The sequence below is a fragment of the Alligator mississippiensis genome, chromosome 10 (genome assembly GCF_030867095.1).
Source record: "Alligator mississippiensis isolate rAllMis1 chromosome 10, rAllMis1, whole genome shotgun sequence".
Classification (NCBI taxonomy): Eukaryota; Metazoa; Chordata; order Crocodylia; family Alligatoridae; genus Alligator; species Alligator mississippiensis.
In genome coordinates this window covers 77,654,994-77,673,360 of record NC_081833.1, presented here as the reverse complement: position 1 = coordinate 77,673,360, position 18,367 = coordinate 77,654,994, and the positions used below count along the sequence as shown (strand labels likewise).

Sequence of the window (18,367 nt, the reverse complement as noted above, 5' to 3'; positions counted from 1 at the left end):
AATCCCAGCCCCAAGGACTTGGCACCTGTCCCACGAGGGTCACTTCGCTGACTGGGGAGCAATAGTGCCTGAGCCCTGGGTGCAAGAGGGACCAAAGGGAGCGTGTGCCAGAGCCCAGGCAGCCATGCCACTGAAAGCAGCATGGCAATGGCAGGCCGAGGGGCACCAGCTGCAGGCAGCCCTGTGCTGCAGCCCTGGCTGCTGATGGGGAGGAAGTGTGCAAGGGACCCCCTATGGGACCACCCCTCACCCCCAGCCCAGCCAGAAGGGGTGGCTTTCAAAGACTAAGTCTGGCAGAGACTGTGCTGACCCTCCTAGCTGCGCCATGGTGGGCTGGGGCATGCTGCAGGATGCAGGTGCCCACTGAGGAGAGGCCATGCGCCCAGCTCTTAATGCCACCTGGGGGAGGCAGGGTAGGGCAGGGCTACAAGCCCCAAGGCACAGGGATTCAGGGGACCTGACCAGTGCCACTCCATGATGGATGGAGCCCAGGGATCCTAGGCCTGTGGTCTTGCACAGTGGTAGACACAGGAGTGTGCAGGGAACATGTGAGTGCAGGTGTGAGCTGGAGCTCATCAGGCATGAGGGGAGAGGCGAGCAAGGGGCATGGGGTGGGGGTGGCGGTGGGGGGGGCAGGAGGGCCAGTCATGCCTGAAACGGCCGACAGGGGGGGCTGTAGGAGACCGGCCCGTGCCCCGCAGCGACACAGCCAGCGGGGCAAACGCGGCCCCAGGGAGAAGTCAGCACACGGTCCGCGGCCCATGGCACCCAGCACACGGCACAGCTTGTCAGAACCTTTATTCGTACAAAAAGTCACAATAACTTATATCATCTGCAGCTCAAAAGGCACAGCGAGGTGCTCAGGTGAGGATGGTGCTGGAGAAGACAAGACCGGCGGCTGCGGAGGGCAGCGTCAGGCATAGATGGAGAAGGGGCTGTCGCCCGACTGTCCAGCCCTGCCCTGGCCCGAGGGAGGGGCTGAGCACTGGGGTCTGGCACAGGCCTGTCGGGCAGAGTCCAGCTCAAGACTGAGCAGAGCTGTGAGGGGCAGGGAGCGGGAAGCTGTTGCCATGCATGGAGCCCAACCTGGAGGAGCAGAGCAGCAGGTGACGCCTCCCCGTCCGAGGGAGGGGTGGGGGGCTGAGTGGCACGAGCCCGCACATGGGCTCCAGGAGGGCAGTGCCCCGGGAGGGGCGGAGGGGCTGCAGGCACAGCACCAAGTGCTTGCTGCCTGTGATGCTGAGGACGTCAGGGCAGCGGCCGGACAGGAGCCTGCTCCAGGCAAGGGGTGGCGGGGTGCTGGTGCTGCATGGGGCACGGCTGGATGGAGGCAGGGGCAAGTTGTGCTCAGCTATTTGTCGCACTCCAGGTCCTGGGCCACCTCGCTGCCCTGGTAGTGCCGCTCGCAGAACTCCTGAATGCGGGCGCAGGCCTCCATCATCATCTCCTCGGGTGCCGTGATCACCACGCGGAAGAAGCCGGGGTACTCGAAGCACTGCAAGGGGGGAGGAGGGGGAGCCACCGGTTAGCCAGGCAGGAGGGGCCAGACCCTGCAACTCTCACCATGGGGTGGTGGGTGGGCAGCTGGGACCAGTGCGGGCCGGTACCAGAGAAGCTGGGCTCTGCCCCCAGCACCCTGTTCTCCATGGAGTCACCCCTGCGGGCTCCCACAGCCCCCCGGCTTCCCGTGCTGGGGTGGGTCGAGAGGCACTGACCGTGGCGGGCAGGCAGAACACCGACTGCTCTGCGATCAGCCGCTCCGTAAACTCCACGTCGTTCTCGAACTCGGGGAAATGCTCCATTTCGATCCCCACCTGCAGCACAGGGTGATCGTGGCAGGGCCGGGCTGGGCAGGACTGCGACCAGAGCTCGTGGAGCTCCCCTCCCCGTGCCCACCGGAGGCCCCTGCTCCCCGCAGACCCTCTGCCACCCCCCATAACTGCCCCCTCACACCCTGTCACACTGTGGCAAGGCACAAGCCCAGGGCCACCAGGAAACCTGACCATCCCGCACTGCCGATAAGAGCGAGGGAGACCTGGGCAGTGACTGGCAACAAGCGGGAAGGACTGGACCCATGCACTTACCATGAGGTACATGGCCCCCGCAGGCCGGATGGGCCGCAGGCCGGGCACGGCGCATAGGGCGGTGTAGCACAGGTCGGCATTGGCCTGCGAGGTGGAGGGTAGAGCTCAGCATGTGGGAGAGCTTCCAGGAGGCAGCTCAGCACCTGCTGCCAAGCTCCAAGCCGGCCCCACTGGGCTCCCCCAGCACAAACACAGGCATGGCGAGCGCAAACAGACGGTGACCGCGGCCTTGAGCTTTGCTCGGCCCCTCGGCCGTGCCTGGCCGGTCAGTGCCCAGTGCACCCCTTTGCCTCCCACCCGGTAGGCAGTGCTGCAACGGGGCTGCCTGAGCGTGATGGCTGCCCACAGCACCCCTGGGGAGGGATGCTCCTGCCCCCCCGCACTAGTGCCCCCACCGCACCGCACCCCCTGGCCAATGTCCTGCCCCGCCTGCTCAAGCACCCCCGGGGGACAGGGCACAGGGCGGGTAACCCCAAGGCAGACGGCAGTGGGGGCTCAGTTCCCCACCCTGCACACCTTGAGGAAGCTGAGCGTGTTGTGGTAGAACTCGGCCGGCGTGTGCCGCATGATGTGCTCCAGCGCACCCTGGACGAGCGTGCAGGGCCCCAGGATGCGCTGGCTCAGCCGCAGGAGCCCGTCCCTGATCTGCAACACATGGCGACACCGAGCTCAGCGGGGGAAGGCTCCAGCCTGACAGCACAGCTCCGTGCTGCTCGGGAAGGCCTGGTCCCACAGCCCCTGGCAAGCCTGGGGGGAGCTTGGAGCCTGGCCCTGACCCGGGCTTGCACTGCCAGGGGCACAGGCTGCCACAAGGCTCTGGTGCCTGGAGGCAGAGCTGAGCCCGGGAACAGCAGCCCCTCTGCTCCCTGCACTGCGCTGGCAGAGACCTCTGCTATGGCCTTGAGGCTGCTCTGCTGGCGCGCAGCCACCCCAGGCTCAGGACCCCCCCCATGACATCCTGCATGCGTATTCGGCCTGTCTGGTCCCCCAGGGCAGCCCACCCTTCCTCCCCCTCCCCTGCCCTGCTCAATCCCTTCACTTAAGCTCGGTCCCTTTACTTAAGCAGCAGCTGGAAACTGCCTCAGTGCCAAATAGAGATGGGTGGGCTATTAACCCCTCAAGGGCATCCCCCGCTCTGAGTCCTGGGGGCACGCCAGGCACCCCAGACATGTGAAAAGCCCTGCACCAGGCAGGCACTGCTGTGAACTCGGTGCCAGTGACCTGCTCTGGGCACCACGTGTCCCACTGATAAGGAGAGGTCGGGGCAGAGCACACTGCTGTGGGTACACAGGACTGTTCCCACCCCATAAACAGGGTCAGCGGGGGAGAGGGAGGCGGGGGCGCAGCGGAGTTTGGGGCAGCAAGACAATGCATGTGGGAGCGACTGCATGCACCCAGGGCAGTCTGCAGGAGCACGAGGGGGCGATGGCGCAGATGTGCGCTCAGGGCTCAAGGTACTACAGCATGAAGGAGCAGGGCTGAGTGCAAGGAGGAGCCATGCGTGTGCCAGGGAGCACATGAGTATGAGGCAGGGTACAGGCATGTGCATGAGAGCTGAGTGGGCACACCAGGGTGGAAAGGCACAGGGTCAGGGGAAGGGGTGGGAGACGTGCAGGCCAGGGACAGCACCGAAGCCTCACCTCATTCCCAAAGATGTCTCTCCGGTCGTGGACAAGGATCCAGCCCATCCTCCAGCCGGGCACCAGCCAGCGCTTGGCCAGGCCCCCACAGGACAGGATGGGCACACTGGTGCTGAGCGCCGCGATGGGCTCATACTTCCAATCCGCAAACACCTGGAGCAGGAGGATGCGTCAGGGGCAGGCCATGGAGGAGGCAGAGCCGCAGCACCAGGGGCAGGGGCAGGCCCCGTGCTCAGGACCTCTCACAACTACACTTTTAGGCACAAGGCCTTGCAGCACTGCAGTGTACAGGGCCGGGCGCGAGGCACAACGAGCTCTTCCCGGACACTCCAGGCATGGGACAGGGCAGCTGCCCCAGGGAGGGGGCTCGAGTATGGCCTGGCTCTGCCAGGGTCACCGCTCCCAGCCAGCACCACCACAGCCCCTGGCCCAGGCACTCACCATGTCACCGTAGATCTCATCGGCCAGGATGGGGATGCACTGCCTTGAGGCCACTGCGGTGGGAGAGACAGGTTTATGCAGCTGCCCAGGGACTCTCGCTGCCCTGGGCCAAGCATGGGCCCCCTCCTCCTGACCTGGCATGCCAGAGCCCAAGCAAGAGCCTCAGTGCCAGACCCAGCTGCCCTGGCATCCAGCCGGGTCGGGGCAGATCTCTTGGGTGCAGCTGTGCGGCCTCAGGCAGTCAGATGCTGAGGCCCTCCCTCGCTCAGCCTGGGGGAGGGCTGGGACCCGGCCAGCTCCACCTCGCGCTCACCTGCCAGGATCTTCTGGAGGTGGCTCTTGCTAAAGACGGATCCGCAGGGGTTGGACGGGTTGTTCACGATGAGGCAGGCGGTCTTCTCATCCACCAGCGACTCCAAGTGCTTCAGGTCGATCTCCCAGGACTTCTCAGGCTGGCAGCAAGAGGGGGCAAGGCTGAGGCAGTGGAGCGAGGACACAGCCAGGGCTGGGTGCCAGCCTCGGGTGCAGCACAGGGGCTGGGCACAGACCGGGCATGGCGCCCGATCCTAGTGGAAGGGCACTGGCTAGCTAGGCCCAAGCTGTGGGGACAGGGGGGCCAGGCACAGGCAGAGCCCATGTGGGCATCTCCGTGCTTTGTGCCTGATGAAGGCAAGAGCCCCAGGGAACTCTGCTGCCACGGCAAGCTTATGCTGTACTGAGGAGCTCTGCACCAGCACCTCCGGCCTTCTGTAAAAGGACACAAAACTGCTGGGAGGAAGCCCCTGGAGAATGTGCGCTCATGCATGTATACATCAGCATGCACACGCGTGTGCCTGATGGGGGCATGAGCTGGGGCCTGGGGCTGCATGCTCTGCTCCTGCCCTCCCTTGCTCACCAGGAGGTTGTAGAACTTGACCTCAATGCCCAGGGAGAGCGCCAGCGTCTTGTAGAGGGAGAAGCCGGGCCGGGGCACCAGGATGTTCTGGCCTGGGTTGGCCAGCACCGCCAAGGCGAGCTCGATGGCCTGGCTGCAGCCACTGGTCAGGATGACGTCCTGCATACAGCACAGCAAGCGGCTGTGAGCACCGGAGCAGCCCCACGTGCCACTACGAGCTGTCCCGGCCCCGTGCCCGCAGCAGAACCAGAGCGATACGTTGTTGTGGACGAAAGGCCCGTGAACAGCCAGAGTGACCACAGGGGTGCCACTACCGGCTGCTGGGGGCTGGTGCCCAGCCCTGCCAGCTGGGGTGAGGGGTCCCCAGGCTCTTTGCAACGATTAGGTCCAGGTTTCCTGTCCCACCCACCCCAGCTGCAGCTGTGGCTCCCTGTAGCCCATCCTCCGGGAGCCCCCCACCCGCTGCTTGGCTCACCTGGGCTTTCAGAGGTGCTTCTGGGCAGCTGTAGGAGGCAGCAACGACCTCCCGGCACGACTGGTACCCTGGGGAGAGAGGGACAGCTGTGGAGGGAATGGGCTCAGACCCTGGCTGAGGTGCAGGTTGCAATGGGGACATGGCAGAGGAGAGCTGCAGGGACCCAGCGGGAGTCACCGGTCCCCCAGGCCCGGAGCTGGAAAGGGCCAAGAACCAGTCCTGCATAGACCGACCCCACGCTGGGGGACATGTCCCACCCCAAGCCCTGCCCAGGGGCTGGCAGCCCAAGCACTGTGCCGTGGGATAGGGTGCAGTCTGTCTGCTCCTACCCTCAGAGCACGGGTGGGCCGAGGACGTGGCACCTGGCTGTTCCTGGCGCTGCCCCCAGTCTGGCAGGGAGCTGTGCCACGGGCAGCCTGTGCTGGGGTCAGGCCTGCAGAGGGGAGGCAGAGCCCACTGCCCCACCGCCAGGCTCCAGCCCCAGGAACTGCAGCCGGCAGGCGAGCTCTCCTCCTAGACGGACTCGACAAGCTAGGAGCAGTGCTTGCTGTGGGCAGGGGCTGGCGGGGGTGGGCCCAGGCAGCGCAGCTCAGGGTGCCGGCGTCTGCCCGGAGAGGTGGCAGCCAGCTCCCCGGCCCCTGCCCTTCGGGAGGAGATGGCGACGTACCGACCGAGGGGGCGTAGCCATTGTAGCGCCCCGAGTCCAGGGCCTCCTTTACCGCCCGGGTGACCTCGTCGTCCGTGGGCAGGTTCCTGAACACTGTTGGGTCACCTGTGGGGAGACGGCAGCAGCCTTGTACCCGAGAACGACCGCAGCCACCCAGCATGACACATGGCCCAGTCCCGCACCGTCCCACCCCCCGCCAACCCTGCCACAGCCCCTCACCAATGGACAGAGAGATCATGGGCTTCTTGGGGTTGGGCTCCACACGCATGCTGTCCACGATGGCGCGGATGGGGTTAAAGGTCTTCTTGGACATCTCAGAGGCCCTCACTGCCCACCGCGGTTTCCGGCCCTTCCCCTTGCCCGGGGCTGGGCCACTGCCACCGATGTTGACGTGGACATCCAGGATGGCGGGATGGTCCCCGTGCCCATTCACGTGGATCAGGTATGACTCCATGTCAAGGCTGCGAGGAGAGGTGACTGCCCGGTAAGCCACGTGGCAGGGAGTCTGCACCCACCAGCCTCGGCCATGCCCTGTGGCCCCTGCGGCACTTGCTGCCAGACCACATGGCCTCTCGGCCCCTCATCCCAGTCCCCAGGGCAGAGGGTGAGAGCTGAGCCAAGGGCTCCAAGGAGAAACAACTGCCCTGCTCTGTTTTCCTGCGACACCCAGTGCCCACGGGGTCACACTCAGAGAGCTCCCCGCAGGTAGGACCTTGCCCCGCACGGCCCACAGCCCCAGCCTGCCAGCATGCAGAGGGATGTGCACCGTCCGCGATCTGGGGGCCGAGGCCTGCGGAGAGGAGGTGGCACCGCGTGGCCCATGGGGCAGCTGTGCCGAGACAGCAGAGAACTGTGCCCGCTTGCCGCCCGGTACGCTTTGCCACCATGCCAGGCTCGGCTGCTGCAGGGAGCTGTGGCTGGTGTACGAGCTGGGGCGCAGCCCCTCTGCATCTGCACGCCTGTGCCTGCCACACTGCTCACTGGAGCCTGGGATCGTGCTCCAGCCACCAGGCACCTGCCAGGCGCTGCCTCCTTCCCTCAGCCCCTGCTCCCCTCGAGGCTCTCCTCAGCCCCACCAGTGCCACCCCGAGGGTCCTGCTGGGAGGTGGAGGCTGCTCCCTCAGTACCAGACCCCCAGCTGAGGGTGCGCTGGCCCGCGGCCTGGGACCACTCATGCACTCGCCAGCCCAGGGTCCCCCTAGCCCCCACGTGCTGGCACAGCTGGCCCCAGAGCAGCGTGGCCACAGCGCAGGGCAAGGTGCTGGCATCAGCCAGGCAGGGCATGAAAGCAGCAGTCCCGGGAGCACAGCAGCTGTGCCCTGCCCCTTACCTCCTGTGGCACCAGGGAGACGCAGAGCACCCAGGCCCAGCCCAGCTCTTTTATCCACGAGGAGCTGCCGTGAGAAGGAGCCCTCTGCGAGCTCCCGTCCTGTGAAATAAGCCCTGGAGCTGGGCGTTGGGCACGGACCCTCTCGTCATTGGCTAGCGGCGGGGGCTGCACCCCCGACCCGAGGCACCCCCAGCCCTGCGCTCACTTCAAACATCTGGAGAGCGCCTGCACATTAACCCCTTCTGGGGCCTGCAGGCAGGGGAGGGCGTTCAGCGGGGGCAGTCGCAGTGCCCCTCGCGCCTGCACTTCCCAACCCCATGATTGGGGGCTCCCCAGTTGGGCAGGACACCAGTGCCCAAGCCAGACACGCCGCAGCCCTGTTGCTCTGGGATGGGCAGGACTGCAGGGTTGGCACGAGGCAGGGACTTATGCTGCATGTGCCAGGGCCTTGCACCTCTGTTCGAGGCACCCCCAGCCCCGGCAGGGCACAGCTCCTGCCCTGCCCTGGCGCCTGGTTGGGCAAGGCCCTGCAGCAGGGCCCAGCTGCACTGGTGGGCACTGCCGAGTACCATGCCCATGCCGGTACATGAAGGGTTAATGGGAGCTGTGACATCTGCTATCTGGGGCCCCACAACCTGCGCCTCTTGGCAGATAAAGCGGCTGATGCAACCTCCTGTCCACGTCGCATGGCGCTAACGGGTCCCACATGCGCCCCCGCACAGGCACCGCTCCCCGCTGCGGCGCCAGCACCACGGGGCTGCCCCAGGCTGGCCTGGGGGGCAAGTCGGTGGTAGCAGCCCCAGGTCAGCAGTCCCCAGCCTCCCCACCTGCCCTGACTTGCTGCAGATCAAAGAGCCGCCAGGGCTGGAGGGGCCAAAAGTCATGGGATGCTGCCTGCTTGCCCCAGCCCAAGCACCAGAGCCAGGCCCCAGCCCTGGTCCTGACCCCCGGCCCCAGCACCGCGGCTCTGCCCAGGCACACACAGGACACGCACTGTCACAGCAATGTCCCCTGGCCAAGGGGCCCTGGAGTGGCAGCAGAGGCTGCTGGGGCCAGAGCAGGCTGCAGCCCAGGCCCAAGTGTCCAGCACAGACATGGACAGCCGGCCCCTGCCCCGGCCCAGCAGCAGGGCCGCAGTGAGCATTGTGGGGACAGTGGCTTGTGTGCTGCAGGGTGGCTGAACTCCCAGCCTGCCCTCACGCTCACCCCCGGGGCCCAGCCTGGCCGAAGGCCCGCGTTGCTGCCCCCACCCCGGCCCTGTGCCCCGCGGGGAGAAGTGCTGAGTCTTGCCTGGCAGGAGCCTCAAGGCCGCGTCCTGCCTGTTTTGCCTGGCAACAACGCCCCCCCGGCTGACGCCCCCTGCCCCGGCTCTCCCCATTGCCTGCGCAGCGCGGGTTCAAGGCTGGCCAGGGCAGCACCTGCTGCTAGCCAGGAAAACACGGCCCTGCTTATATAAGGCTGGAGATGCGCCAGGGGGCACAGGGGGCAGGATACGGGCTCTGGTCCCGCTGTCCCCACAGTATGAGGGCACAGGGCACGGGGACATGCACAAGTCCCCTCCAGCTGCGGGGCCAGAGAAGCGATGCCAGGAACCTGCCCCTAGGGCAGCACTGCCTATGCTACCAATGACCTCAGCAACACACCCGCTCGTGGGGGCCAGCCTGCGTCAGCACCCCCTATCCAGCACCGGCCCCAGCCACTGGTGCCAGCTGGGAGCCACCCTCCCAGCCTGGGCTGGGCCACAGCCAGGGCAGGGGCTGCTTCCACTAGGAGGCAGTTGGGTGATGCAGCCGGGCACTGCTCTGATGCAACCGCGTGTTTGCAGCGCACCATGCAAAGTCTGGTCCTGGGGCTGCTCCCTGCCTGTCCCTCCCACAGGGCTGCGCAGCCAGGCACCCGGGCACAACTGCACAGCCCACGTGGCTGCAGTGACACCAGCCAAGCCTGCAGCCACGGGCAGGGGTTGGGCACCGAGGACACGGGGCAGCCCAGCTCTGCTTGCCAATGCCAGCCTTGCAAGCTCCCGGCTGGGAACCAGTTGGCCCCAGCCGTGGGGCACTGTGGAGGCAAAGTCATGCCTGCCAGGAGCCTTTGCCCAGGCAGCGCCTGGTGTCCCTCGCCTTTGGGGCTGTGTCCTTCCTGGCCCCCTGCCACATTCCCTTCTGGCTCGGGCAGGCATGGGCCCCTGCCTCTGCACAGCCCAGCCCCCCGGCACCCTGCCACAGCTCCCACTGTCATGGACTGCAGGCATGCGGGGGCTCCCGCGGGACAGGCGGCTGGCAGCCATGCCCACTCCTATCAGGCTGGAAGTCAGGGCCACGAAAGGTTGATGCTTGCAGGAGCTGCTCGTTCAGATGCCCCCACATCTGTGGGGTGGGGGGAGGCTGGTGCTTGGGATTAGTCAGTGGGTGCAGGGGCTCCCAAAGCCTCCGCCATGCTCTGCAGGTGGCAAGGGAGTGTGGGGCGAGGGGGGCATGGGGGGCACGGCGTGAGGGGGGTGGGGGTGGAAAGGGGGCGGCCTGTGTGTTGCCTCCCTGAAGCCCCCCTGTGACAGCCTGCGCGCCCAGGGAAGGGGGTGGCCTTGCAGCTGCCCTCCCAGCAGAGCGGGTCTCATGCCGGACCCTCGTCCTGGCAGCAGGCGCTCGCCCTCCCTCACACACAGGCCCCGCAGCTGCCATGCGCCCATTTCACCCGCAGGCCCCCACAAGACCGAGGCTGGGCCCTGCTGCGGTCACGGCCGGCCTGGTGCGTCCCCGCGGCCCCCGGCTCCGCCCTGCGACGTGGGCCCGCCCCACGCGGCCCGCGGGCCACGGCCGAGCGCCTCCCCGACGGCGGCGATGTGACACGGGGGCTCGCGCCTGCGGGACCCGCCGTCCCGCCGCAGCGTCTCCAAGTGCCGGCGGGGGGCGAGGAGGGGCAGCGGGGGCAGCCACGCGGGTGCCCTGGGCCCGGACGCGGCCCTCGCCAGCCGGGGGCATCGGCCGGCCGCACACTCCCGGGCGGGCTCGCGCCTCCCCCCGAGGCCACTGCTCCGCGCCGCGCCGCGCCGGGACGAGCACGGCCGGGACCGCTCCCCGCCCGACGGGACCGCTCCCCGCCCGTGCCCGTGCGCGGCGGCCGGGGGACTCCGGGCGGGACAACGGCAGCCCCCAGCCCCGCTCCGCCCGCTGCGGGGGGAGGCCTCCCCGGCCCGGGGCGCCGGCACCGCCGGGGGCGGGAAGGGCCGAGCACGCAGGTGCCCTGGCGGGTCCGTCCGTCCCGTGCGGGCCGTGCGGGAGCGCAGCGGGGCGGGCCCAGGTGTTGCGGGGCGGGGCGGGGCGGAGCGGGGCGGGCAGGTGCGGCATGGCGGAGCCGGCAGAGCGGAGGCCGCGGCCGCAGTGCCCCCGGGAGGCCGAGCACGGCCGGGCCCCACGCTCCGCGCCCCCCGCCGCGCCGCGCCGCGCCCCCGGCCCCGGCCCCGGCCCCGGCTCAGGTTCACACGCGGGGTCCCGGCTGGGCTGGTGAGTGCGGGCGGGAGGGAGGGAGCCCCCCCTCCCCGGCCCGGTTCCCCCGGCCCGGCCCCGCTGAGCGCCGCGTGCCCGTTGCAGGGAGGCGCCGCCGCCGAGCGCCGCGCTGCTGGACTGCCCCCGCGCCCGCTACCTGTGCACGGCCCGAGGTGAGCGCGGCGGGGTCTCGGGAGCGGGCCGGGGCCGGGGCTTTGCTCTGGTTCCCGACGGCGGGGCCGAGCTTGCTCCCGGCCCCGGCCCGCCCAGTGCTCGGGCTCCCCGGGAAGGGCCGGGGCCGGGGCCGGAGCGGGCTGGCAGGGCCCACGCAGGGCCTGGCCCCAGGAGCACGGAGCTTTGACCCGAGCTGCGGCTGCAAATCCTGCCCGGCTTCGGGAGCGGGGCTCGCAGCTCCTTAGGACTTCAGGGCCTGTGCCTGTCCCAGGCTGCTGGGTACTGGGCGCAGGGCCTGACCACCACCGCTCCAGGGCCCTGCACGCATCCGGCAGCTGCTGGGCGCAGCGCTGGGGGGGCGGGCTGCACTTTGTGTCCCCTGGTCCCGGGCTGTCTCGCTGGGAGGTTGGGGCTTGGGCAGAGGTCAGGGGTCAGCCCTGCGGAGCTCAAGCCCCCTTTCCTGGGCTGGAACCAATGCCCTCAGCGAGTGCACGAGCACCCCCCTGCAGCCTAGGACAGCGCTGCCCCGGGGCTCCCCTGGACAGGCTCCGACCTGGGCCGAGCTCCCCCGGGCTTCAAGTGCCTTCACCGGCAAGCGCGGGATGGACCGTGGTGGCCAGGCTGGAGGAGGGAACAGCCTGGGGGTGCTAACACCCTCCCCCCATGCAGCCTGCTGCCAGATGGTGGAGGCACTGCTGGGCCTGCTGATCCTGGTCTGCAGCTCCGTGTCCTACGGCTCCGCGGGTGGCTACACCGGCATCCCAGACCTGGGCAGCATCTACTACTACCAGTACGGGGGTGCCTTCAGCGGCTTCAGTGGGCCGGATGGGGTGCGTGCCCGGGAGCTCGACGCCCAGTTCCACCGCATGAAGCTGCCCATTGCCAGGGCCTCGATGGCGGTGGGGGGGGCCCTGATGGCCCTCACCCTCCTCCTGGTGCTGCTGGGGGCCCTGCGGCTGCCCTGGCGCTGCCCTGCCTGGCTGCTGCTGGAGTGTGTGCTGGACGTGCTGCTGGCGCTGGGCCTTCTGCCCGCCCTGTACTTCTATTTCCACCAGCTGCAGACCGTCTACGCCTCCCCGCTGTGCAAGGAGCGGGAGCAGCTCTACCAGAGCAAGGGCTACCAGGGGTTCAGCTGCAGCCTGCATGGGGCGGACATCGCTGCCGGACTCTTTGGCTGCGTGGCGGCCCTGGTGTTCGCGCTGAGTGCCGGCCTGGCCGTGCGGGGCTTCCGCACTGTCCGCCGGCTGCAGGAGAAGCCGGCACATGCCTACGAGCTCTAGAGCAGCTGCGCTGCAGCCACGAGGACAGGGTCTCCCTGCCAGGCCACAGCAACCCGGTGCTGCTTTTCAAACATGTGCCTCTCCTGTGAGACTGACCCTGGACCCTCTGCCCATCAGAGTGGCGGCCTGGCAGACCCCTGCCTTGCAGACAGCTTGCTCCTCCCCTCCCTGGCAGCTCTTCCCCAGCCGAGGAGTCCAGCCCTAGCCTGGGACTCAGCTCTGCTCGGGGCTGGGGCTGTGCCCCTCGCTTAACCTTAAATAAAGGGAGCTGGAATTCAGTGCCAGTCTGCAGCCTCCTCCCTGCTGTCTGCCAGTGCTGGCTCCATCGCCCCTTCCCCTCACCAGGGCAAAGCAAGAGGGAGCTGGGGCCTGGCAGTGCCCAAGCTGTGTCCTGACCCCAGGCACGCAGGGAGCTGGGCCCTCTGGGACGGTAGTTGTGCTGCAGCAGCTGCTGGTTGCAGATGGGGCAAAGCTGTAGCTGCTGCATCTTGCAGGCATGGGGCCAGCCATTGTTCCTGTGCAGCCAGGGCATTGAATGAAGGAGTTGGCAGCAGTGCCAGCAGCCTCATGCTGAGCGCGCCAGCCAGACTGATGAGGGTGGGTGAGGGAGCCCCTCCCCGGGCACTGACTGGTGGGGAGGAGGGGAGTGGGCAGTGCTCCCCACCCAGGGGCCGGCCAGGCCTGTGCTGGGCATGAGGCTAATGGTTCATCAGGTGCGGTGTTGACAGCGTCAAGGGTGAAGCTACCCCTGCTGAAGGTTCAAGTGGAGGAGAGGGGCCGGAAACAGCAGAGCCAGGGCTGGGCACCAGCCTCCCCACAGCCCTGAGCAGCCACTGCCTCATGCTTGGGGCAGCTGTGGGCACAAAGCACCCCATGTCTGGTTTGGCTGCAGTGGTCTCCCTGCTACCCATCTGCCCTGGGCTTTGGGGGGCAGGACCCGCCTTCCTTTACACCCATCCCTGGCAGTCACGCAGCACATGGGTCTTGGCAACTCGCTCCCCTCTGCCTGGGTCCCAGGGAGCTGCCCCACTGCAGCCAGAAGCAAGGCTGTGCCCAGACCTCGTGGCATGGCCAAGCCCTCCTCCCTGGGCCCACCAATGGGGTGAGCGTGGGCGCAGCCGGCCGCATCCTGGGAGCCGACCGTGTCGCCCAGCACAGTGACACGCGCAGCCTGTGCTCTTAGATGAAAGTAAAAATCTTTATTGCTAAGTCAGCTGAAAAGTTGATCAAAAATATTCTTCCTGCCTGAACGGTTCTGTACATCTTAGTAAAGGGGCAACGCAGTAGTGTTTGACCCTAGCAGCCAGGGCGTCTGCCTCTGCACAGCAGCAGGCACCAGCTGGGGCGAAGGTGCGTTCATCACGACGGGCAGCTTCACGCGACGGACAGGGCATCGGGACAGCAGCATGCGAGAGCGAGCGTGGGAACATCGTCTCCCACGTTGACGGCGGGGGAGAGGCTATTGCACGAACACGAGCTGCTGCAGTGGGTCTTTACCATGCTCTGGCTCACGTGACACGGTAGAAAAGGGAACACATTTAAAAAATATCAAAAACACAGGATGAGGCTTCAGCCTGCGACAGGGCCACGAAGGCCTGCGCAGAGCCCACGGCGTGAGCCGCTGCCCCCGGCGGCCCTTTGGCAAGTGACGCAGAAGCCGACGTGTCCAGGACAAGCAGAGCTCCCCCCCACCCCGCCTCGCCGGGGCCGCGCAGAGGCCTGCGGCAGCTGCTTCCCAGGCAGGGGGTTCCTGGAGCTCCCCACTTCCAGGAAGGAGGATGCCCCCTCCCGGCTCAGGAGTGTCAGGGGGCACCAGGGGCTGCCCCCCAATACTGCTGGCTCGCTCTTGCCGGTGCCTTCTGCTGAGCCCTGCAGGGTGGCGCAGGGCAACAGGGAAGGCAGCGCCTTCACGGGACCCACCGCCGTGGAAGTGCATGTCCCAAGGGGGCTGATCGGCACCAGCAGCCCACGGCCGCATGGGCGTCTTTTCCCAGGGAAGGCCTGCTCCTTCCAGCACGGCCAGCCTTGGCCCTGACCAGCTCGCTGGCAGCAGGGGAGGCAGTGCCCATGCCGTCTCCTCTCACCTCAGTGCACAGCCCATGCAGTGGCCCAAAGCCAGTCCACGTGGGTGGGGGAAGGAGACGACTTCCTCACAGCTGGCCCGGCCCAGGGCTAGGGAGCTGAAAGGAAGCAGCCAGGGGGCAAGACCAAGAACCTGCTGCCCTGCAGGGCAGGACAGCAGCGGCCCAGGCAATGCCGCGCAGAACCGGGCTGTTTGTAGCAGGGTACCAGGAAAGGGCGGGGGGGGGGGCAGAGGTGCAGCTCGCCGGCTCCGGACCAGGGCAGCTGCCTGCGTTGCCACTGCTCCATTGGGTGAACCTGGGGCTGCTGCCCTGGCTGGGGGTGTCTGGCAGCCACCACTGCACTGGACCAGGACAGCAGGGACAGCCCCAGGTGGGAATCACTGCACCGCGGGCCTGGCCCCGAGCGCCAGCCCACCACTGGGAGCTGCTGCCCTGGGTCTGCCTGCTCCTGAGCGGAGCTGCTCGGGCGCTGCCTCTGCTCCCTGCGGCGTTCCTGGCTCAGACTAATTTGTGGTCAGGCACATGCAGGATCTTTCACCCCAGACCAAGACCCAGCATAGACCCCAGGCATCCCGCATGCGCAAGTGCCCAGAGCCTGCTCCATTCTTACGTGGGAAGAGAGGCAGCTCGTCCCACCAGCACCTAAATCCAGGACTGTGTAGGCCAAGTTGCCCTATGCTAGGGCCTGGTGACTGCTGACTGCTCAGGGGAGGCAAGGACCCACCGCAGCCCCTACAGCAGGCACAGCCACCTCTGCTACTGTCAGGAGGGGCTGGAAAGGGCCTGGAGTTTTATGATGAATACTTTTTGATCTTCCCCATTTTTGCTGAGGACTCCTAGATAAATGAGACAGGAACTCTCTGCCCTTCCCATGGTGTCTCCCCCTGCCCCATTCAGGCACTCCTCTCATTCTCTGAATCCAAATAGCAAGTTTTCCTTCCAATTTCCAAGGTTAAATGAAATGTTACAAGAAACCATGAAGCTCAGAGCCGAATCCATGCTGGGAACATTTCTTTCCTCTTGTTTTCCACAACATTTGCTAACACGTGGCAGCAACCACACAGCAAAGTCCTGGCTGGACCCTTCGCACCTGCCCACATGCACAGCAGAAGGACCGTGTTTCCCAGGGAAGACTGGGCTAGAGCAATTTTTACTGTGAACAACCTCCTCCTCCACCACCCTGCTCTGACAGACAAACCATGCTCATGCTCCCTAGAGTATCCCAGCTCAGCCTGGACCTGGGTTTGACATGGAAACCTCACCCCAAACCTCTAGAAATGCTTTGGAAAAGTCTCTCAGACTTTCTCCGAAACATAAATTCTGGGGGCCCTACTGCCCAGGAGGGGTGTGATGAGGCTCCCAGGCTGTCTTGCCCCTCAGAGCTCCCCCAGCCTAGAGCACTGACCGCAGGTGCTGAGGCAGGGGCAGATCCACCTGGGGTGCAGCCTGGCAGCTGTTTCTGGTTCGGCTGCAGGAGCAGCGCTAGGAGATGCCATGCAGCAGGTCAGCATCCCCTGACCCAGAGCCACCTGCATTTGCCGCTAGAGATTTCCCAGCATGGACATGTGCTGGACCTGGAGCTGGAGTCAGCAGACGCTTGCATCTTGCAGCTCCCTCCAGGCCATGGGCAGCCCTGACCTCACTGCTGCCAGGGATGGAGGCGATGCCCTCAGCCTTGGTGCCTCCTGGTCAAGGCCCCCACGTGGGAAAGCGCAGGCTCTGGGCCCACAAGGGGTTCCTCTCCTGCTGGAGTGCTCAGTGCCCCGTCCTCATACCCCCAGCCCCGTGTGCTGCCCACAGCTGTGCCTCTCCTGGAGATAGCCAGACCCCTCCCCAACCTCTCCTGGGCCCAAGAGCTGCACCATTTCCCCACCCACACCCATCCCAAGGGGAAGGAGCTCCCCCGTTCCCTCCCTGCCCTGGCTGGCCCCCTATCAAGGCGCCCTAGTGCCCATGGCTGTGCCTGCCAGGGGCACGGAGGCCCTGTCCCGCAGTGCCGAACAATACCCGCTGGCTATCCCGCATAATGCGGCGCCCCTCCCCTGCCCTAGGAGTAAAGTGCTGGGCAGGTGGGAGCAGGCTGGCTCGAGTGCAGTCCGTGAAAGTGCTTGCAATGTGTGTGGGAGTCAGCCCCCAGCCAGGCCTTGCCGAGCTCCGCTGGGACAGACCCCTCCTGCCAGCTGGGGCAGGTGCGCTTTGCGGGGCTCCGCAAGCACCGCTGTGGCCCCCTCACCTCACTTGCCTGCCCGTCACCTGGGAGAGCTGACGAGCCTGAGAGGGACAAGACTAACAGAAGGGGCACCAGTGCACAGAGCCACCAGCCTTGCCCACACCAGCTGGCTGAGGACCAAGGGCTCTTGCAGTGGCTGGGACTCCACCATTGGAGCGGGTAGCCCGGGGAGCACAGCTCCAGGCCTGCTGTTGGCTCCAGCAGGGAGGGAGCTGATGCCCGGAGAGTACGGACTCTCCCTACAGACCCTGGCTCCAGTGCTGCTGGGACAGATGTGAGCCACCCTGCAGGGTCACAGAGCCGTGTCGAACTCCTCTGGGGGTGCTGGGGCGGTCACAGCCTTCTCCCTGGCTGCCGGCTCTGCCCCGCTCTCCCGGTGCTGCTTCATCTGCTCCTTCACCTCCTCTTCCAGATGCGGTGGCACCGCCAGCTGGTCCTCAGGCTCCGATTGGGTGGGGGCAGCAAAATAGCCCGTCTTCTTCTTGGGCGCCTCCATAGCAACCTCAATGAGGTTGAGGCTCTCCTCCAGGGGCACGATGGAGCCATTGGACAGCTTCTTCCCATAGAGGCAGCCCGTGGAGGGTGACTGCTGCAGCTCGCCCCCCCTCTCCCGGGCCACGGCAGGCAGGAGGCTGCTGCCAGCACTGTTTTGCCTCCAGATATGGAGAACGAGGCTGCTGGCATCATCCTCGGGGCCCCCGTCCTCAGCCTGTGGCAGGGCAGGCTCTGGGCCATGGCCCCGGCAGCAGTGGATGTCCACCTCCACCTCCAGGCGACTGCCGTTGGTCATGACGCCCTCCACCGGCTGCTCATCATCACTGTCTAGCCCGTTGTCGGACTGGTTGCTGGAGAAGGTGGCACAGGATGGCTGGCGCTGGAAAATGCTGGGTGGGGGCGGAGGCAGAGGGTGCAGGCTGCAGCGCCGTTCGGGCCGAGGCAGGAGGCTGGCGTCCAGGCCAGCTGTGCTGTGCTCGTCGGAGGCTGTGGAGCCCACCTCACTGCTGACCTCAGAGGCTGACAGCTCGCTGCTGAACTCGGAGGCGATGCCACTGCTGGAGGAAGGTGTGGCTGGCTTGGCTGGGGGCAGGAAGCCGCCCGGGCCTGGCAGAGCAAGACCCTGCCCCTCACAGGTGCAGTTGTCCTCACCGATGTTCAAGCACACCACGACTGCGCCCACGTTGTCCTGGCAGCCGTAGCTTTGGGCTAAAGTGCAGAGCTTCTTGGCAGCAGCCAGTGGGTCATGCAGGTGGCGCACAGCGCCCACGGCCTCTGCGGGGGAGAGATGCTCCCAGAGCGCCCTGTTCCCCAGCAGCAGCAGCTCGTCCTGCACGCTCAGTGGCACAGAGAACACGTGAGGCCGGGGCAGGATCCAGGGGTGCAGGTAGGTGCAGCCCAGCAGGCGGGTGCAGCAGGTCACGCCATTCACCTTGTTGTCCTGGGGACAAGAGACAGCAGAGCTTGTGTGAAGCGTAGGCAGGTATGCACACATGCATGTACACGTGGGCCATACCTGCAGCTGTGCAGGAAGGTTGTGCAACTGGCTCTGGGTGGGGAGGAGCTATTGGTTATGCTTTCACACCCAGGC

At 66.7% G+C, this 18,367-nt stretch overlaps 3 protein-coding genes across 3 annotated transcripts in view; 1 reads left to right on the top strand and 2 right to left on the bottom strand.

Moving 5' to 3' along the window:
* Positions 1–783: 783 nt before the first annotated feature.
* On the bottom strand, positions 784–7,642 carry TAT (tyrosine aminotransferase). The gene is made up of 12 exons (XM_059714032.1): positions 7,533–7,642; positions 6,422–6,663; positions 6,203–6,307; positions 5,536–5,603; positions 5,061–5,219; positions 4,479–4,617; positions 4,166–4,218; positions 3,725–3,877; positions 2,601–2,729; positions 2,085–2,168; positions 1,716–1,814; positions 784–1,495 (listed from the first exon to the last, which is right to left on the bottom strand). The coding sequence occupies exons 2-12, from the start codon at positions 6,654–6,656 to the stop codon at positions 1,352–1,354; spliced, it is 1,368 nt and encodes a 455-aa protein (XP_059570015.1). The 5' UTR covers positions 6,657–6,663; positions 7,533–7,642; the 3' UTR covers positions 784–1,351.
* A 2,759-nt stretch (positions 7,643–10,401) lies between these two features.
* On the top strand, positions 10,402–12,746 carry MARVELD3 (MARVEL domain containing 3). The gene is made up of 3 exons (XM_059714031.1): positions 10,402–11,032; positions 11,120–11,187; positions 11,858–12,746. Exons 1-3 carry the CDS (start codon positions 10,875–10,877, stop codon positions 12,466–12,468), a joined length of 837 nt encoding a protein of 278 aa, XP_059570014.1. The 5' UTR covers positions 10,402–10,874; the 3' UTR covers positions 12,469–12,746.
* A 901-nt stretch (positions 12,747–13,647) lies between these two features.
* PHLPP2 (PH domain and leucine rich repeat protein phosphatase 2) overlaps positions 13,648–18,367 on the bottom strand; it is a 37,695-nt gene continuing 32,975 nt past the window's right edge. The window contains exon 19 of the mRNA XM_059714030.1: positions 13,648–18,217. Within this exon, the coding sequence (XP_059570013.1) occupies positions 17,075–18,217 (1,143 nt within the window). The 3' untranslated portion in view covers positions 13,648–17,074. The remainder of the gene's footprint in view (positions 18,218–18,367) is intronic.

Bases quoted from the DNA above. Each gene is read 5' to 3' on its own strand.
- TAT (XM_059714032.1), bottom strand. From the start codon at position 6,656: ATGGAGTCATACCTGATCCACGTGAATGGGCACGGGGACCATCCCGCC. The intron at 5,220-5,535 runs GTGAGCCAAGCA...TGCTGTATGCAG, and splicing joins AAGCACCTCTGAAAGCCCAG to GACGTCATCCTGACCAGTGG. The intron at 2,169-2,600 runs GTGTGCAGGGTG...TCCACCTCGCAG, and splicing joins ACACGCTCAGCTTCCTCAAG to GCCAATGCCGACCTGTGCTA.
- MARVELD3 (XM_059714031.1), top strand. From the start codon at position 10,875: ATGGCGGAGCCGGCAGAGCGGAGGCCGCGGCCGCAGTGCCCCCGGGAG. The intron at 11,033-11,119 runs GTGAGTGCGGGC...TGCCCGTTGCAG, and splicing joins GCGGGGTCCCGGCTGGGCTG to GGAGGCGCCGCCGCCGAGCG. The intron at 11,188-11,857 runs GTGAGCGCGGCG...CCCCCCATGCAG, and splicing joins CTACCTGTGCACGGCCCGAG to CCTGCTGCCAGATGGTGGAG.